At 47.3% G+C, this 17,683-nt stretch overlaps 1 protein-coding gene across 2 annotated transcripts in view; it reads left to right on the top strand.

Moving 5' to 3' along the window:
- The first annotated feature begins 74 nt into the window (after positions 1-74).
- Positions 75-17,683, top strand: part of Gak (cyclin G associated kinase) — a 48,420-nt gene continuing 30,811 nt past the window's right edge. The window contains exons 1-6 of one of the 2 annotated variants that reach the window (XM_090343944.1): positions 75-314; positions 5,495-5,556; positions 6,272-6,331; positions 7,550-7,664; positions 10,605-10,747; positions 14,843-14,968. In XM_090343944.1, coding sequence (XP_090200070.1) covers positions 170-314; positions 5,495-5,556; positions 6,272-6,331; positions 7,550-7,664; positions 10,605-10,747; positions 14,843-14,968 — 651 coding nt within the window. In that variant the 5' untranslated portion in view covers positions 75-169. The remainder of the gene's footprint in view (positions 315-5,494; positions 5,557-6,271; positions 6,332-7,549; positions 7,665-10,604; positions 10,748-14,842; positions 14,969-17,683) is intronic. The other variant, XM_090343945.1, reaches the window with a different exon arrangement.

Raw genomic sequence — 17,683 nt, 5'->3', positions numbered from 1 at the left:
CCGCGCAGGGGCGGGGACATGCGTCACGACGCGACGTGCGCACGTCACGGCGCGGGCGGAAGATGGCGGGGCTGTGCGCCGGCAGCCGCTGACCGGCCAGACCCGAGACGGAGTCCGGCGCGCATCGGGGCCCTCGTCTGGCGTGTACTGCCGCCGAGCGGCTGTCGCCATGTCGCTGCTGCAGTCTGCGCTGGATTTCCTAGCGGGCCCCGGCTCCCTGGGCGGAGCTGCCAGCCGGGACCAGAGCGACTTCGTGGGACAGACGGTGGAGCTGGGCGAGTTGCGCCTGCGGGTGCGGCGAGTGTTGGCCGAGGGTGAGGCTCGGGTCGGCCCTGGGCGTCGCCGGGCCGCCGGGGGTCGGATCAGCCGGGAGGGGTCAGGTCAGGACTGGGAAGGGTCACGGCTGGGGACATGGGCGAGGCTGGGGGGGGGTACCACCGCCGGGGTCCGTCAGGTCCAGCTAGGGTCGCCGCTGGGGGCCCGGGTCAGAGCTGGGGAGGGCGAGCTGGGGAGGGCACTGCTGGGGGCCCTAGTCAGAGCTGGGGAGGGCGAGCTGGGGGCCCCGGTCAGAACTGGGAGGCCACCACTGGGGGCCCGGATCAGAGCTGGGGAGGGCGAGCTAGAGGCCCGGGTCAGAGCTGGGGAGGGCGAGCTGGGGGCCCTGGTCAGAGCTGGGGAGGGCAAGCTAGAGGCCCGGGTCAGAGCTGGGGAGGGCGAGCTGGGGGCCCGGGTCAGAGCTGGGGAGGGCGAGCTGGGGAGGGCTCTGCTGGGGGCATGAGTCACACTTAACCTAGGTAGAGAGTCACTGCAAGCAGGTTGTGGGTCAGGACCTCTAGAGGTCCTGCTAAGGAAAGTTGGATCTGGATTGGGCTCTTGGTTGCAATGGCCCTGAGTTCAAACTAAAAAATGGCAGTCCAGTAAGAAGTTCTGGAACTTGGGTTTCCTTGGATATAGGGCAGAGGGCTCTGACAGTGGATTGGGGAGGTCAAAGGAGGAGGCCCAAGAGACTGAAGTCCAGACTCAGGATGTAAGCAGTATCTGGATGTGGAAAAGAGTGGGGTAGAAATAAGCAGCCATGACTCTCTGTGTCACCTCCAGGACTACTGTACAACAGAGAAACAGGGAAGTTCTGAAGAGCTTCACACTCTGGCTACACACATTGTTGAGTGGCAGTCCTGCCAGGGTTGGTGAAGTAGCCATCACTGTGCTGAGTCCCTCCATCTTGGGACCTTCTTAAGCTTGCCATGTCTCTTGGAAGTCTCATGTGATCTCTTGGAAGTTATAGGAAGCAGGGCCAATAACTGTAACCCATAGAAAACCTTAGTGGGACTGGGAGTTTGGCCTAGTGGTAGAGTGCTTGCCTAGCATGCATGAAGCCCTGAGTTCGATTCCTCCGTACCACATACACAGAAAATGCTGGAAGTGACACTGTGCTTCAAGTGTCAGAGCTCTAGCCTTGAACAAAAAGATGTCCAAGGACAGTGCCAAGGCCCTGAGTTCAAGCACCAGGACAAAAATAAAACAAAAACAAAAAAAAACCTTAGAGGGTAGATATGGCTTTCAGCCATGTGTCTGTTTTGTGATGTTTTGTTTTTTTGAGATAGTCTTGCTGTATCACTCAGGCTCATATGGAACCTGCCATCTTCCTACATGTGTGTCTTACCACACAAAGCCAGTTATGTGTCTTGAAGTCAGTCTGCTATTATTTTTGTTTGTAGATTCTCAAACTTCACACAGGAGTGACTATTAATAGAGTACTAGTGTCTCTTCTAGACACAGGGTAACACACTAGTGGTGCCCAGGGGTGTATCAAGTCTTCCAGCTAAACCCAGTTGTAATCTACCTGGTTTACCTTGTTTTCCTCTTTCCAGGGAGTAGAACCCTAACCAGCATTTAGGGCTGAAGAGTCAGCCTGTCAAAATGGCCTCTTGTGTACATTGCTGGGGGCAGGGAAGGAGTCAAATATGTTTTTATTCTGGAAACACTATAGTCATACATAGAGTTTGAAGGTGATCAGGTAAGAAAATCTAAGCCTAGCCCTTCTTTTGGAGGTACCAATTCTGCTGATGTCTTGAAATAAAATGTTCCCTTGCATCTGTTAGAACAATGACAAGCATTCCTCAGATCAGTTCATTTATTCTGAAAATGCCAGGCAGTTTTCTTCATTTTCTTCATGCTATCCATCGTATACAGCATCTAACCTCCTCTGTGGAACATAGGACTGGCTCAAATGGCCACTTAGTGTGGGCAACGCAGTACAACATTGTGGGGAACCAGGAGGTTCTGGGGGAGGTAAGATGGGCCTAGTCTCAGGATGGGAGCAATCCGAGTGCACCCACCTGGGGAGGTGCTCCAGGACCAGGATCAGAAGATTATTGCTAAGGGGAGGCAGTCCTAGTGACATGAGGTTCATGTAAAGCAGCAAGGTTGAGTAGGCCCTGTAACACTGGGGAAGAATCAGCATATGTGGGTGGCTACTGTCACTTGGAATTTACCCCTTTTGTTCTTGGGCCAACTAGGAAATAAAAAAATAACCACTATACCATGAGCTATCAATTTCTTCCTCCCTCCCTCCCTTTCTTCCTTTTTCTTCTTTCTTTCATTCTTAGTCCTGGGGCTTGAACTCTGGACCTGGGTGCTGTCCTTGAGCTCTTCAGCTCAAAGTTACCACCCTTCCCCTTGAACCACAGTGCTACTTCTGGTTTTCTAGTAATTAATTGGAGTTAAGAGTCTCATGGACTTTTATGTCCAGTCTGGCTTTGAACCGCAATCCTCAGATCTCAGCCTCCTGAGTAGCTAGGATTGCAGGCATGAGTCACTGGCACCTGGCTTAATGAGTTATTTAAAGCTTCTTTTTGAACTGGAGCAGGGTATCAAGCCTATAGCAGGTATTTTACATAGATCTAAGTGAGTTTCCTGGGCAGCAGGAAATGAGGCTACGAGGGTTCAGGCTATCTCCAATTAGGACTATAAGACAGACCCTGAGGGTTACATCTTTAGAATTCAGGAACGTGACTTTGGGGTATGAATTATACATCATGGCCCTTCCTGAGGACTTGGGAAAGTATATATACATATATATATACACATATATACATATATTGTCATTAAATATACTGACTTACTCTAAATTCAGTTAATATTCTCTCAGGATGTTCAAGTCTGAAAACTGCCTATAATAATTCATATCAGGTTTTGTTTCAAATGAGCTTATGATAGATCATATTTTGCTGTTAACTGGTTTTCATGAATTTGGACCTGGAGTGGGAAATGGGTTTGTTGTGCAGAACTTTAGAGCCAAGATCACTTTCTAAGAATCTTAAAATTTGTTGTAAGTTTCATTGCTTTTAAAAGACGGGTGATTGGAAGAATCTAGCATGCTAGGAAAGCCTTGTCTAAATGTATTCTAGATTACTCATGTAATCTGTATTATCCTGTGATCTAGAAGAGACTACTAAACAACAGGGCATTCTCCTTTGGGCTTTGCATGATGCAGCTTCTGAGGTGGGCTTCCGGATACAGGCCGCACAGCCAGCGTGGCTGTTGTGCTCTTTGTGGACATAAAGTCAGTAAGGTGAATTTAACACCACATGAATATTGTGGTGTTTATATGTGTGACAGTTGCGCACTGGCAGATGTCTCATGCAACTTCAGTCAGCTGTCCCTGGTGTCATATGCATAGGACCTGTGTTCCTGCTCTTAGGTTTTTGTTTTTCTTTGTATTTTCTAGATAGAAGTCCTTTCTTGAGTCATTTGCAAAACTTGATTAGTGTTTTAGGTTTTTCTCATCCTCTTACCAGTATATTTAAAAGAGCAGATTTTTTTTAATGTAATGTAGATAGTTTATAGTTTATCTTTTTTTTCCCCTCCAGTCATACTTCATAATTCTAAGAAATCTCTCCCTAGCTCTGAGTGTGTAGAAACAGAGTTTTTTTTTTTTTGTATCTGGCTTTTATATCCTACAACTGTCTAAATTCATTAGGTACAGTAGCTTTTTTCTTTTTGGATTTCAGCAGATTTTCTATGTAGAATGTTATCTGCAAATAAAAGCACTCTTACTTCTTTTCTTTGTGACGTAAATGCCTTTAATTTTCTTTTCTTATCTGGTCGCACTAGTTGAAACCTCTGGGAAGATATGAACTATCTGCCTGTGGCACAGACACTCTTCTTTTTGCTTTGTTCTGATCTCAGTGTACTATTAGGTGCACTGGTCCTACATAGCCACCCATTATCAAGTTGAGGAAATTTCTTTGCATATCTGATTTGCTGAATTTCAGATTTTGCAATGTGATTTTTCTTCTTGTAGGATGTTTAAATACTGAGCCTAAAGAAAAATTACACCTGCGAGAGAGTTTGGCCTAGTGGTAGAATGCTTGCCTAGCATGCACGAAGACCGGGGTTCGATTCCTCAGTACTATATACATAGAAAAAAGTCGGAAGTGGTGCTGTGGTAGAGCTCTAGCCTTGAGAAAGTCCGAGGACAATGCTCAGGCCCTGAGTTCAGTCCCCAGGACTGACCAAAAAAAACCCTAAAACTATAAAATGTAAGTGATTTTCACATGTTAAACCAACTCTGCTTGGTCTGTAGTTCCCCTTGTACATGGCTGGTTTTGATCGGCTAATGTCTTATTATATTAGAATGAATTAATTGGCATTTTCCTCTTTGACAGAGAGGGCCACTTTTTTTTCTCATCATTTCATGACACTAAAATTGTCATCAATCTGCTTTATAGTAAGCTGGAAAGTGAATAAAAATCCATAGAAAACAAATACGCAAATAGTCCCCATAGGAACACAGAAGAGTGTGACCCCCATCTCCTAGTCTTCTGTTACTCTTGCATCTGTGCCAGCCCTAATCTTACAAAGATGTTCAAAACTAGCAGTAATTAAGTTAAATGATCTGCCCTCCCAAATCCCTTAATTCAAGCTACACTTGCACTTAGCTACAGAGTGCAAGTCACTGGGCACAGGACAGGGGCATCAGGCTGAGGTCCTGTTCTTCCACACTGCGTGGGAAGCCTTGCTTCTAGACTTGCGACCTGAATTGTCCCAGGGGCCGTGACATCACTTAGTGGATAGTTAGCCTCTGGAAGCCATTGAAAGTAGAAGTGGTGGCAGCAGTGTAGGTGCCTATGTGCTCAAAGAGTGTCCAAAGGCCACGTGCATCTCAGCAGTGCTGGCCAGTAAAACCTCATGGTGTTGACAGTGTTCTGCATTCTTCCTTTGAAGAATGAACTGGTCTAGAATTTACCATGTCACTCATTTGTTTTCAGGGTACTGGTTTTTGGTTTTTCTTCCCCTTCCTTCGTCTCTCAGGGCCCTTCCTTCCTGTCTCAGAAATAGAACATATGGAGACTGTAGCATGTAAGTTGGGCTGTGGCTTTTTGTGGGAAATTAGTGTCGGTTACAGTCCGGTTTGCATTACACCCAGGAAAGGTATTTACTTTAAAGCTAAACTTTTAGCACTGACTGGCAAGTATTTTTAATTTTTCAGGAGGGTTTGCATTTGTGTATGAAGCTCAAGATCTGGGAAGTGGAAGAGAATATGCATTAAAGGTAATAAAACGTGACACTTGTGTTATTTGGTGTGGGCTTCTGATTATTGTAAAGATGTTTTGAGCTGTTTGTAGAGATGGGCCCCTCACACTTAGTTTGCATTGGTTTAAGTCCTGGTATCTCTTCACTGTTCTAAGGGTTTGCCTTAGAACTATAACTGAGCTAGATTAAGGACTCCCTTGGGACATATGTGGGTCAGCTTTGAGAGGAAGAGTAAAAGTGGCCTTGCTGTGGACTGAAGTAACAGGCCAAGAGTGAACTCATGTTCACAGAGAGGGTCACCTGGGTTTAGTGGGAGGGCTCTCTAGATTTGGGTATCTGATGGGGTAGCTCTGCTTTAGTCAAGAGAGATAGCAGCAGGCATGGTGGCCATTTCAGACTGTTTTCCCAAGATGGCCCGTGGTCCTTCAAGCTTGACTGACGTCAGAGGTCCATAGTATGTGCCCATATCCACTAAATATGTCCTGCATTTCTTCGTCAGTCTTGTTTTACTGGGGCCTGTTTCTACTTTTTCTTGTATTCTTGACTCAGAGGTTATTTAAAGGTCTTTTAAGCTTCTCTCAAGTAAGATGTTCATATGTAGTTAACTGGTTACCCATCCTTAGATTCCATATCCCTTAGACACTGTGCCTTTATCCTCTGGGGTGTTTGTCTGAGATAAAGTGATAAAGCAGAAAGTAAACACTCTTTTTTTGTGTGTGCTGTTCCCTGACAGAGGTTACTGTCCAATGAAGAGGAAAAGAACAGAGCCATCATTCAGGAAGTTTGCTTCTTGGTATCCTTTTTCCAGGACTGAGAGTCAGTGCTAGGACGTAGGGAGGCACTGGCTGTGACCCCAGATGCCAGGAGGCTTCTATGATGTTGTGTTTGGTTTTGGTAAAGTTGACCTCTTGTTTTCTCAGACCTCCTATAGACCCGAAAAGTTTTCTTCCTTGTTCTCGCTTCCCTGGGTCATAGTAAAAGATTCAGGGGGCTGGGAGCATGACCTACTGGTAGAGTGTTTGCCTAGCATGTGAAGCCCTGGGTTCGATTCCTCAGTACTACATGCACAGAAAAAGCCAGAAGTGGTGCTGTGGCTCAACTGTTAGAACCTTGAGCGCAGAGAGGCTCAGGGCCAGTGTCTAGGCTCTGAGTTCAAGCACCAGAGCTAGCAAAAACAAAACAGAAAAGATTCAGGAGTAGCTGTCATCCTAGCTACCCAGGAGTAGCTATCTGCTACAGAGCTGGAGGATCATGATGTGAAGCCAGCTTGAGCAGAAAAGTCTATGAGACTACCTCCTCAATTAATCAGCAAAATGCCAGCCTGGCGTGCTTCAAAAGATCGAGCACCAGCCATAAGCAAGAAAGCTGAATGAGGGCACCAGACACTGAGTCAAGCCCTGTTACTAGCATAGGTAAAAAGATTTAGAGATGTGGAGCAGGGGCTTGTTTTTGCCAAGAATTCCTCCACACCAAACCGATGGGCCATTTGCCTCAGGGAGAGCCCTGCCCGCCCCTCTGATGACCTGGGGGAGGGCTGTGTGGACAGACACAGTACTAGCCTCAGGTATGTGGTTTTCATCAGCCACCCTCCTTACCTTCCTCACCCTGCACCCTTGCCTGCTTTACTTTACCACTCATGTCCTCCTGAAGCAGAGAGCCTCACCTTACTGCTGGGAGAGTAGATGTCCCTTTCCTCCAAGCGTGCCATGCTGAGAGCCTGTTGGCCACATGAGCTGCGGTAGAGTGGACATGGTCATGCCTCACGGCCTTCTTGCTGTGGATTGGTGGTGTCTGTGTGTCCCCACTTAACCTGCTTGGTTATGCCATCTTCACTAGCTTCTTCCCATACCCTTCTCTTTCTCATCGTTCCCACTTGCCTCTCCCTTCTCTCTCTGCTCAGACAACATCAAGACATGAGGCAGTTCAAATCTCTTAATGCTGTGTACATTTTTCTTTTTAATGCAGAGTTGGGAACATTTATACTTATTTTCTTTTAACAAGATACCTGCAGAAAAAACTTTCTGGCCACCCCAACATTGTCCAGTTCTGCTCTGCAGCATCCATAGGAAAGGAGGAATCAGACACAGGGCAAGCTGAGTTCCTCCTGCTCACAGAGCTCTGTAAAGGTAAAGAGCCTTTAGGGTCTTGATGCTTTCTGATATGTTCAGAAAGTTGTGTCTCTAGGGCCTTAAGACACTGGTCTGAACTGAAGGAACAGGTCAGTTATCTAGTGGTTTTTAAACCATGTGAACCCTGTTTGTGTGTGTGCCTCACTGGGCTCAGGTTGCAAAGGAGGAGGACCTCACCACCATCGTTTCCTGAGACTGACTGACTGACTGGTAGCAGTGTAACCAGGGAAGGAGAAATGCAGATCACACACCCCTCATGGCTGTGTGGTATGACAAGGCCAGGTCCAAGAAGGAGGCAGAAAGAATCCTCGGTCTGCTGGCTGGCCAGGGAGCCCTTGATGACTATGGAGAGCTCCATGAACAGAGCAGCTGCATGAGTGACTGCACACAATTCCTGAGGCAAGGCCCCTGGCTTTTCCAGGCGCCGAGCATTGCCTGTGTAGTGGAATGAGGTGGTGGGCTATTCCACCATGGAATCCTGCTGCGGAGTGTCTTCCACATCTTGGTCTCTGTCTGGGATGGGCAGTGTGGGGTGAAGCTTCCTTGAATTACACACCCTGGCATCAGTCACTGCTTGTGTCCACCTGGAGAGGGAAAAGTCTGAGAGCAATGGATGCAGCAGAAAAGACTGAGGCTCAGAACCCATGAAAGGAAACTCAGCCAAATGAGGGCTGCCTCCCACCAGCCTCTACCTCCCCAGTGCCCGTGAGAATCAAAGTGAACATAAACCAGTAGTGGCAGAGGAGCAGAAAATGTATTTAGAGAGTGTGTATGTAGCCGCGTGTCTGCAGGAGGGATGTTAGGGGTCCTGTGCCTAGGATGAGAGGACGGAGCCTGCGCAGATCAAGTTCTTCATCGGCAGAAGCCGCTTCCACACAGCTGGAGCCCTAGAGCCTGTGGCCTGGGCCAGGGCAGCGTCTCCTCAGCCTTCCCCTCTCTGCCTCTTACTTATTTGTATGCCTTCCTAGGCCCACCCAGTCCCTTCACCCACACCAGTGCTGTGGTTGTAACCATTTCCCTTCAGAATGTGAACAGAAGAAGCCGTGTATTAGGCTCCTTGGGCTAAAGATGCACTGTGAGGTAACAGCAGTAGACTGATTTCTCAAATTGGCACTTGTGCAGACGTTTTGTGTATTTTTCTCAACCTTTTTTTTTTTTTTTTTTTTTTTTTTTTTTTGCCAGTCTTGGGCCTTGAACACAGGACCTGGGCATTGTCCTTGAGCTTTCTTTCTCAAGGCTAGCGCTCTACCACTTGGGCTACAGCACCACATCCGGCATTTTCTGTGTATGTGGTAGTGAGGACTTGGACTCAGGGCTTTGTACATGCTAGTCGAGCACTCTACCACTAACTCATGGCCTCAGTTTTATTTATTTATTTTTTGTGGTGGGTCATGGGGCTTGAACTCAGCTTGGCCGCTGTCCCTGAGCTCTTCAGCTCAAGGCTACCACCCTACCCCTGGGCCTGGGCATTGTCCCTGAGCTCTTCAGCTCAAGGCTACTGCCCTGCCCTTGACCCAAGTCCCACTTCCCATTTTCTAGAGGTTAATAGATGATGAGAGTCTCAGGTCCTTCTGTGCCCGGCCTGGCTTTGCACCTTGATCCTCAGATCTCAGCCTCCTGAGTAGCGAGGATGACAGGCGTGAGCCACCACACCTGGCTGTGGCCTCGATTTTTAACGCTGAAATTTTAAACCAATAGGAAACTTAAAACTTTTTTTTTTTTTTTTCCCAGTCCTGGGCTTGAGCTCAGGGCCTGAGCACTGTCCTTGGATTTTTCTCAAGGCTATAACTTTACCACTTGAACCTCAGCATCATTTCTGGCTTTTTCTAAGTATGTGGTACCAAGGAATTGAACCCGGGTCTTCATGCATGCCAGATAAGCACTCTACCACTAGGCCAAACTCCCGGCAAACTTAAACTATTTCTATAGGTTCACTCGTTTGTAACATTTTTTTTGTAATTGCTTTATCTCACAGGTAAACTTTTTTTTTTTCCATGCTTACTGCCTGAGAGCAGGAGCCTTTTCTATTATAACTGCAGTTTCAGTTATGCACCCAAGAAAACCTTCATTATTTCATGGTGGTTGTTATACACTGTGCATGCTCTGTCTCTAGTTGGTTCCAAAATGTCTTCATATTTTCTCCACTGCCCCCTCCCCAGCTCAGGACCCATCAGAGCTTCTATGTTGTAGTTTTTTTGTGTGTCGTCTTTTATGAGAACCCCTTTCTAGTAACCTTTATTTTCTCTGGCAGCTCTGCATTTTTGGGGGGTGCATGGCATCTGGAAATTGACTTTGGGTACTACCCTGACTGTCCCTTTAACTAGCTGCCATGGCACTGGGACTGTGGACTCTTCCAACCCAGGCCTTCATTCACAACCAGCTCCTTTTTGGATGCTTGTTGTGATACTCATTTAATTATACTCATTTATACTAAAAATATAGAGCTGGGTGCTGGTGGCTAGCTACTCAGGAGGCTGAGATCTGAGGATCATGGTTCAGAGCCAGCCCAGGAAAGGAAAGTCCATGAGACACTTTATGTACAATTAACCATCAGAAGACTGGAAGTGGAGCTCTGGCTCACGTGGTAGAGTGCTAGCCTTGAGCTGAAGAGCTCAGGGATAGTACCCAGACCCAGAGTTCAAGCCCCACCACTGACTGACTAAATTAATAAATAATATAGAGACTACAGGAGCTGAATAGATGTTTATTAAACTGGTTTGAGTATGTGTACTTTTTCCTTTTAAAAAAGGTACCGTATTGTGGCTGGGCATGGTAGCACATGCCTCTGATCCCAGAACTCAGGAGAGGCTGAAGCAGGAGGCTTGCCTCACTAATACATGAGGTTTGGTTGTGTCTGGAGCCCAGACAGCCAAGCAAAGACCCTTAGGTGAGCACAGCTGTAGCCTCAGGGTGATTAAAATCAATTGTCTCTTTTAGGACAACTGGTGGAATTTCTAAAGAGAGTTGAATCTAAAGGTCCTTTGTCATGTGACGCCATTTTGAAGATCTTCTACCAGACGTGCAGAGCAGTGCAGCACATGCACAAGCAGAAGCCGCCCATCATCCACAGAGACCTCAAGGTACCTGCTGCTATGGTCACAGGCGCTGACCGTGTCCTTGGCTCAGCACGTGAGACTTGACAACCTCACCTGCTGTCTTCACTCTCACCCTCATTGCTTGGTGAGGGGCACCACTCGGCTTTGTCCTGTCATCCTGGGCTCTCAGTTTCCTACATTGGCACGTGAGACTTGACAACCTCACCTGCTGTCCTCACCCTCGACCTCGTTGCTTGGTGAGGGGCACCACTTGGCTTTGTCCTGTCATCCTGGGTGCTCAGTTTCCTACACTGGCAAGCGTGGCTTTGGTCCCTTCTGACCTTGGGGGAGGTCACCCACAAGGAAAGGTGACCCTGTGTTGCTTCTCAGGAATTCTGCCTTGCAGCGCCATCTGTAGGTTGTGTGGTGGTCTCTTGGGGGTCTGCCCCTCCCGCAGGTGTGCCAAGTTGGAGTTGCCTGGGGTAGTTTCTGCCAGCCTGGTCCAGGAGGACAGTCATATGTGTTGTAATTGCACTTCGTTCTGGTTGTTAATGAAATTGAATGCCATGATGTTGAATTCTATCAGATTTTGTTCTTTAACTGACTTCCTTTTTTTTCTGTTTTATTGGCTTGTATCATTGATATACTGAACTTCAACAGTATTATAACCATCTCTTTAAAGTTGTAAGTGGTACAGAAATCTCCTGGATGCTGAGTGCTGGTGGCTTATACCTGTTAATCATAGCTACTCAAGACACTGAGGTCTGAGGATTGAAGTTTGAAGCTAGCCCAGGCAGGAAAATCTGTGAGACTCTTAGTACCAATTAATCACCAGAAAATCAGAAGTGGTGCTGTAGCTCAAAGTGGTAGAGTGTTAGCTTTGAGCAAAAAAGCTCAAGGATAATGCCCAGGCCCTAAGTTCAAGCCCCAGGGAAGGAAGGAAGGAGGGAGGAAGGGAAAAAGGAAGGAGAGTAGGAAGGAAGGAGTTTGATTATGGCCTTATTTTCACTACTCTATTGTGCTTTAAAAAAAAAAGTTTTTGAGAATTTTGAGAATATATCAGTAGTTTGTGCTCCACCTAACTCCTTACCCAAGATTCTTTTTGCTGAGGAACACTGAAGCCATTTTACTGCCAGATCCTTGTGTGTACATTTGAGAGAAAGTTACTTCCATTTATTGCCCACCAAAATGAACATTATCCCTGAGTATCTACTCCAGCAGTCTGTTGCTGATCTGCTCTAGTTTTCCCCAAAGCAGAGTAGCCCTTCCGAAAGCCTTTGGCCTTGGGCAGCTTTAGATGCCCCCATTTCCCCCTAAGGTCACTCCTGAAGTCGTCCTTTCCTGTATTCGATTTTGTTCACTTGGAAGGCTTGCTGTGACATGAGGCAGGGTTGATGTGCCTTCTTCAGCACGGCAGATGTCTGCCCACGGGCTGCCTAATTCTCCTTATCTCCTAGTGGTCTGTCCTTTGTACATGTGAGGTCCTTGTGTGCCCACTTTGTCCTCTTGTCCATTCTACCTTAGGTGTCCAGGGGAGGGTTCTAGAAGTTGGTGGCTGTCCACTGCAGGAAAGTTTTTCAAAGTTCCAGTACCTCCTAGTATTCAGAAACCATGGTGCCTCCAGCATCGTGGGAATGAAGATGAACAAGAAGACTTAACTAGGAAATCAGGAATCTTCTGGTTCACATCTTTCAGATGTGGTGGATATTGTGTATGTGTGTGTTAAGGATAAAATTAGTAGAGAATGAGTTTGAGCTTGCCCTGGGTTTGGCATCCCTTGTCTCCCCAATGAAGTACCTTCACTGATTACTCCCTTAGTCATTGCCAGCTATGATACAGGCACAAGAAATTAGAGGACATACATCTACTACTGGCCGCCCCAGCTGCCTACCTTCAGTGGTCACTTTACTTTTCTTGGCTGCATACTATGTTCCTAAAGCAGTGTATTTTCTTTGCTTGTGGGTATCATATAAATGGAATTATGATCTGCACATTTCTTTTGTTCCTATCTTCTTTTTTGAGTGTTAAAATGGTAAGACTCACCTGTCCTGTGTATAGTCATCTTTTAGAGTATTCTTTGTAGGACTGCAGAATATCCATCGTAGGGCAGAGAGTGTAGCCCAGTGGTAGAGTCCTCATACGAAGCATGCACGAAGCCCTGGGTTTGATTCCTCAGTACCACATACAGAGTCAAGGCTGGAAGTGATGCTCAAATGGCAGCATGCTAGCCTTGAGCAAAAGTGTTCAAGGACAGTGTCTAGACTTTGAGTTCAAGCCCCAACACTGCCAAAAAAAAAAAAAGTGTGTGTGTGTGTCTGTGTATATATATATATAGATATAGATAGATGTATATGGAGAGAGAGAGGGGGGGGGGGAGGGGGAGATGGGGAGAGGGCAAGAGGAGAGAGAATATCCATTGTAGGACTGCAGAATACCCATTGTGGGACTCTGATTATATACTAGGACTGTAGAATACCATGGTAGGTCTGTGTCTCATGGAATTTCCTTCTCCTTATTTGTTGTGTACTGTGTTGCCCATACCATGCTCTCTGAAGTCAGAGGATATGCCAGCATTACATGGGGTTCTGCATGTCCTGGCTTATGCTGGCCTCTTTTGGGACACCCACTCTGTTGGGTGTGCACAAATATGCATGGTACTTAATGTGATATGTGGGGGTGCCAGTAAGACTATGCATTGGGATTGGCTGTCATGTAACTTTATGTGTCTTTTGTAGTCTTTCCTTGTCCTGCTACCATTATAACTGTCAAATAATTCCTGGTTTGTGGGTCTTAAGTAGATGCCCTTGCCTTGGGATGCTTGGGACAGGTTCTGCATCTTTATGATGTGTGTCTCACTCACTGTAGAGTAGTAGTATAGTTCTCTTTTTCTTTTTTCTTTTTTTTTGGGTGGGTCGGGGTGATGTATAGATGGGGTACAGTTACATTCATCAGGTAGTGGGTACATTACTTCTTGAACATCGATACCCTTTTCCATGTTTTTCTCCCATTTTCCCTCCCCTCCTCCCTGTTTATTTTGAATTTATCAGAATGATTCTCGCCTGCCTGCCTGCCTGCCTGCCTGCCTGCCTGCCTTCTTTCCTTGTCCTGGGGCTTGAACTCAGGGTGCTTGAACCCAGGTGCTATCTCTGAGCCTCTTTGTGCTCAAGGCTAGTGCTCTACCACTTGAACTACAGAACTATTTCCAGCTTTTTCTGAGTAGTTTTTATTGAAGATAAGAGTCTCACAAACTTTCCTGCCCTGGCTGGCTCAGACCTCAGCCTCCTGCTGAATAGCCAGGATCACAGGTGCTCGCCATTGATTCCTGGCTGCACAAGAAATCTTAGGTTCATCTTTTGTCAGATTTATTCCTCAGGTCATTCTTTCCTAGTCTGACTTTTCTGAAGGCTCATTATATTTCTCATGTTATTAAGTAGGGTTACCTGGTTTGAGATGTGTGTGTGTGTGTGTGTGTGTGTGTGTGTGTGTGTGTGTGTGTGTGTGTGTGTACATGTACATGAGTGTGTACCAGGGCTTGAACTCAGACCCTCGCTTGGCCTCTTGAGGCTGTGCTCTACACACTTCTAATTAACTACGTTTGGTAGTTAATTAGAGATCTCATGAACTTCTCTGCCCTGGCTGGGTTCAAATTTTCATCTTCAGATCTGTCTCTGAGTAGCTAGGATTACAGATAGTGGTCACCAGCACTTGAGTTCATTTGTAATTTTAACTTTAAATTTTAAAAAATGAGTTACACATATATTGCTTCTGATCAGAAATTGAGACATTGCCTGTCGCCATTTGAGAGAAGTCCCTTCCTGGCCTCCCTGTGAGTCCCTGTTCTTCCTCAAGGTCTTCTTTGCCAAGGCCTTTCTGGGCCTGGGCAGCCTTTCATCTGTGCTGTGGTGTTTGCATCTCAGCAGTCAGGGTGCTGCAGGGTCCTTCCCACCCTCAGGAGGGTCCCGGTGGACAGCAGTCTTCACCTCAGTGCAGAGGTGCTGCCACTAGGGAGTGTGCTAGCCACGCCTGATGTTCCTGGGTGATGTCACTGCGCTTCAGTCTCTGCCTGCCTGCTCATAAGGACTGTTTTTGGACTTGTATTAGGAACTCAGGTCATAAGGACTATCTTTTGGAATTTTGCAGGTTGAAAACTTGTTGCTTAGTAACCAGGGAACCATTAAGCTGTGTGACTTTGGCAGCGCCACGACCATTTCACATTATCCGGACTACAGCTGGAGTGCCCAGAAGCGAGCAATGGTGGAGGAGGAGGTGAGGTCTGGTGCTGGAGCCTGCGCTCTTTGGAAGTCACTTTTTGGTCCCTTTTCTTTTTCTCTTGTGCACTTTTTATCCCCTGTGATTCTTTGGGCACACATGTAAGTGTGTCCCAGTCAGTGAGACTCTACACAAACTACCGAGTCAGGCATCATTGTCCTGTCTTGCTCCCCGCTGTCTTCACTGGTCTGTGGCCACAGACATGTCACTAGAGGGAGGATTGATTCATGTGATCTCACCCTCCTCAGTCAAAACCTTGCTCTGAATGTCTTAATCCTAGGTTAGTCCTAGGATTACCAAAAATGGCTGCTGGAAGTACACCTAACGTTTACCATTGTACCGTTGTATGTGTGTAGCTCACGGCAGTAACCACATTTCACAGTGTATGTCACCATGGCCACTGCTTATCTCCAGAGTCAGACATGTTCCAAATGTGGAAATGTGTTTCTAAGAATGATTGAGCACCATGCTTTCCTGGGAGCTATGGAGGCTCTGTCCTGATGGCCCCCGTCCCTGCAGGAAGGTGTGCAATTGTGCTGTATCCTCACGTTGTGTCCACTGTTCTGCATGTGGCCGATGAGGACTTCCTAGCGAGTTTTGTAGATGATACAAAGTGAAGAGAGTGAAGAGCAGAGCACAGAGCAGATGCTGGGGCAGAGAAGATGGGTGATGAAAGATGGTCCTGCTCCTGACCTGCCAGTGCTACCGAATGAAGCTCTTCAGGCCAGGCCACCTTTCACAGGAAGATGTATCTGTATCCTTTGCTGTGTCCGTGTGGGAAGACAACTGCGCTGGTGTGCTGCCTGCGAGGAGAGCTTCTGTTTATCCTTAACAAGAAACAGTCTTTATCAGAGGCAGTGGGGGCTTCTTGGACTGGCCATCGTTTCACAGCTAAGCTTCTTGGATCAGTTGTTTTTTGCTTGTTTGTCCTGTTTTTGGTGATACTGGGGTTTGAACTCAAGGCCTCACACTTGTTAGGCAGTTGCTTCTCCATTCAACCATGCCTCCAGCCCCCTCAAACACGAGTCCTCTCCTCGATCCAAAGGGTGTACTCATGTGGAGGCTCCCACCAGGTGTTCAAGCTGCTAGGCAGGGCTTGAAGCCCGAGAAAGAGGCCGACTGGAGCTTAGGGACCGGGACTTGCCTTTGCTGGCAAGCACCCTCTCCTGCCTAACAGTGTGCATGATTTTGTTCCAGTGGACTTACAGAGTTGTCAGCCAGGTCATTCTGGACAGTTTTTGGAGTAATGTCTGCCTAGATCATCCAATCAGGTGCCTCTGTTGAGTCAGCTTTCCCCCAAGCCCAGCCCTCCTGTCTGCACCCTCCTGGCTTCTGCTGCAACCTGCTGCAGTGACAGTGGCTCTTCCTGCACTGTCTCTGCTGTCTGCCACCTAGCTGCTGTGTACATCACCAGAGTGGGATCCCTGGCACCTGGCCATCTGTTATTCATCAGAGAAAACAAGTGCCATTTTCCCCATAGTCACATAGGACAAAAATGTTCCAGATTAGCTTTGTCGGGATTCTGAGTAGTCTTATTTGTTTCCTTCCCAGCTCTTCCCATTTGCTATAGTTTCATGGTTTTTTTTTCCCCCCTGAAATTCACGTTGGTGATCTTTCTGGTTTTGCTTGTTTTCCACTCTCTGGTCTCTCCTGAAGAAAGTGTATCTCAGTTCACTTAGTTTCCTTAGCCTCCTGGGCTAAGGAAATGCCTGTTGCTCTGGCTGTTCTCAGTGTGTTACAGGCACTGACAGAACTGCCATGTAAAATGTTGCTTTGTGTCAGAGATGAACCTTTAGAGAGTAAGTGGGTTACTGGTTGAAGAGTAAGTGGCATAAAGGGCTTTTAATGGAAATACCTCTCACACATTGGTAGCTCACAGTCACACGGATACAGCTCAGTGTCTCCCTGGCTGAACATGGGGGGGGAGGGGCCTAGATCCACTGTCCTGCTCAGGGCCCCTGGGCAGCTGAGTCCAGTGTGCAGTCAAGTATCTGTACTAGTTCTTGCCTACTCTTCATCTCTGTCTCCTGAAGTCCTGTTTGTGCACACAAGCCCTACTTGGTCTTGCATCTTAAACAAACCCATCCATCTGGCCACTTTGCTGTTCTCAGGGAGGGCTCTCAGATTACAGTCCACCTGCTTTTTCATTTGCTTGTGTCTCACACTGCCTTGCCTGAGGCCTTACTGCCCGGGCATGTTGACTCCGTGTCTTTATGAATCTGCTTGTAGTCTTAGGGCTGGGGTGGTGTTCGCTGGGCCCTGCATTGTCCACTATGCATTTATGGTGTTGGTGTTGTGTGACATTTGTGCTGTGTAGGTCTCTGGGTTTAGGTGGGTTTTGTTTTGTTTTTGTATGTTTCTCTTTTCTTGGTGGTAGTGGACCACGAAGAACTTGGTAGGTGGGTGCGTAGGTAGGTAGGTAGATAGGTGTGTAGGTAGGTAGATGGGCGGGTGGGTAGGTAGGTAGGTAGGTAGATGGGTAGGTGGGTAGGTGGGCAGGTAGATGGGTGGGTAGGTAGGTAGGTAGATAGGTGTGTAGGTAGGTAGATGGGTGGGTGGGTAGGTAGGTAGATGGGTAGGTAGGTAGGTGGGCAGGTAGGTGGGTGGGTGGGTGGGTAGATGGGTGGGTAGGTAGGTAGGTAGGTGGGTGGGTGGGTAGATGGGTAGATGGGTGGGTAGGTAGGTGGGTGGGTGGGTGGGTGGGTAGGTAGG

The sequence above is a fragment of the Megascapheus bottae genome, chromosome 13 (assembly GCF_031878675.1).
Source record: "Megascapheus bottae isolate mThoBot1 chromosome 13, mThoBot2.hap1, whole genome shotgun sequence".
Taxonomy (NCBI): domain Eukaryota; kingdom Metazoa; phylum Chordata; class Mammalia; order Rodentia; family Geomyidae; genus Megascapheus; species Megascapheus bottae.
This window is presented reverse-complemented; position numbering and strand designations above follow the sequence as displayed.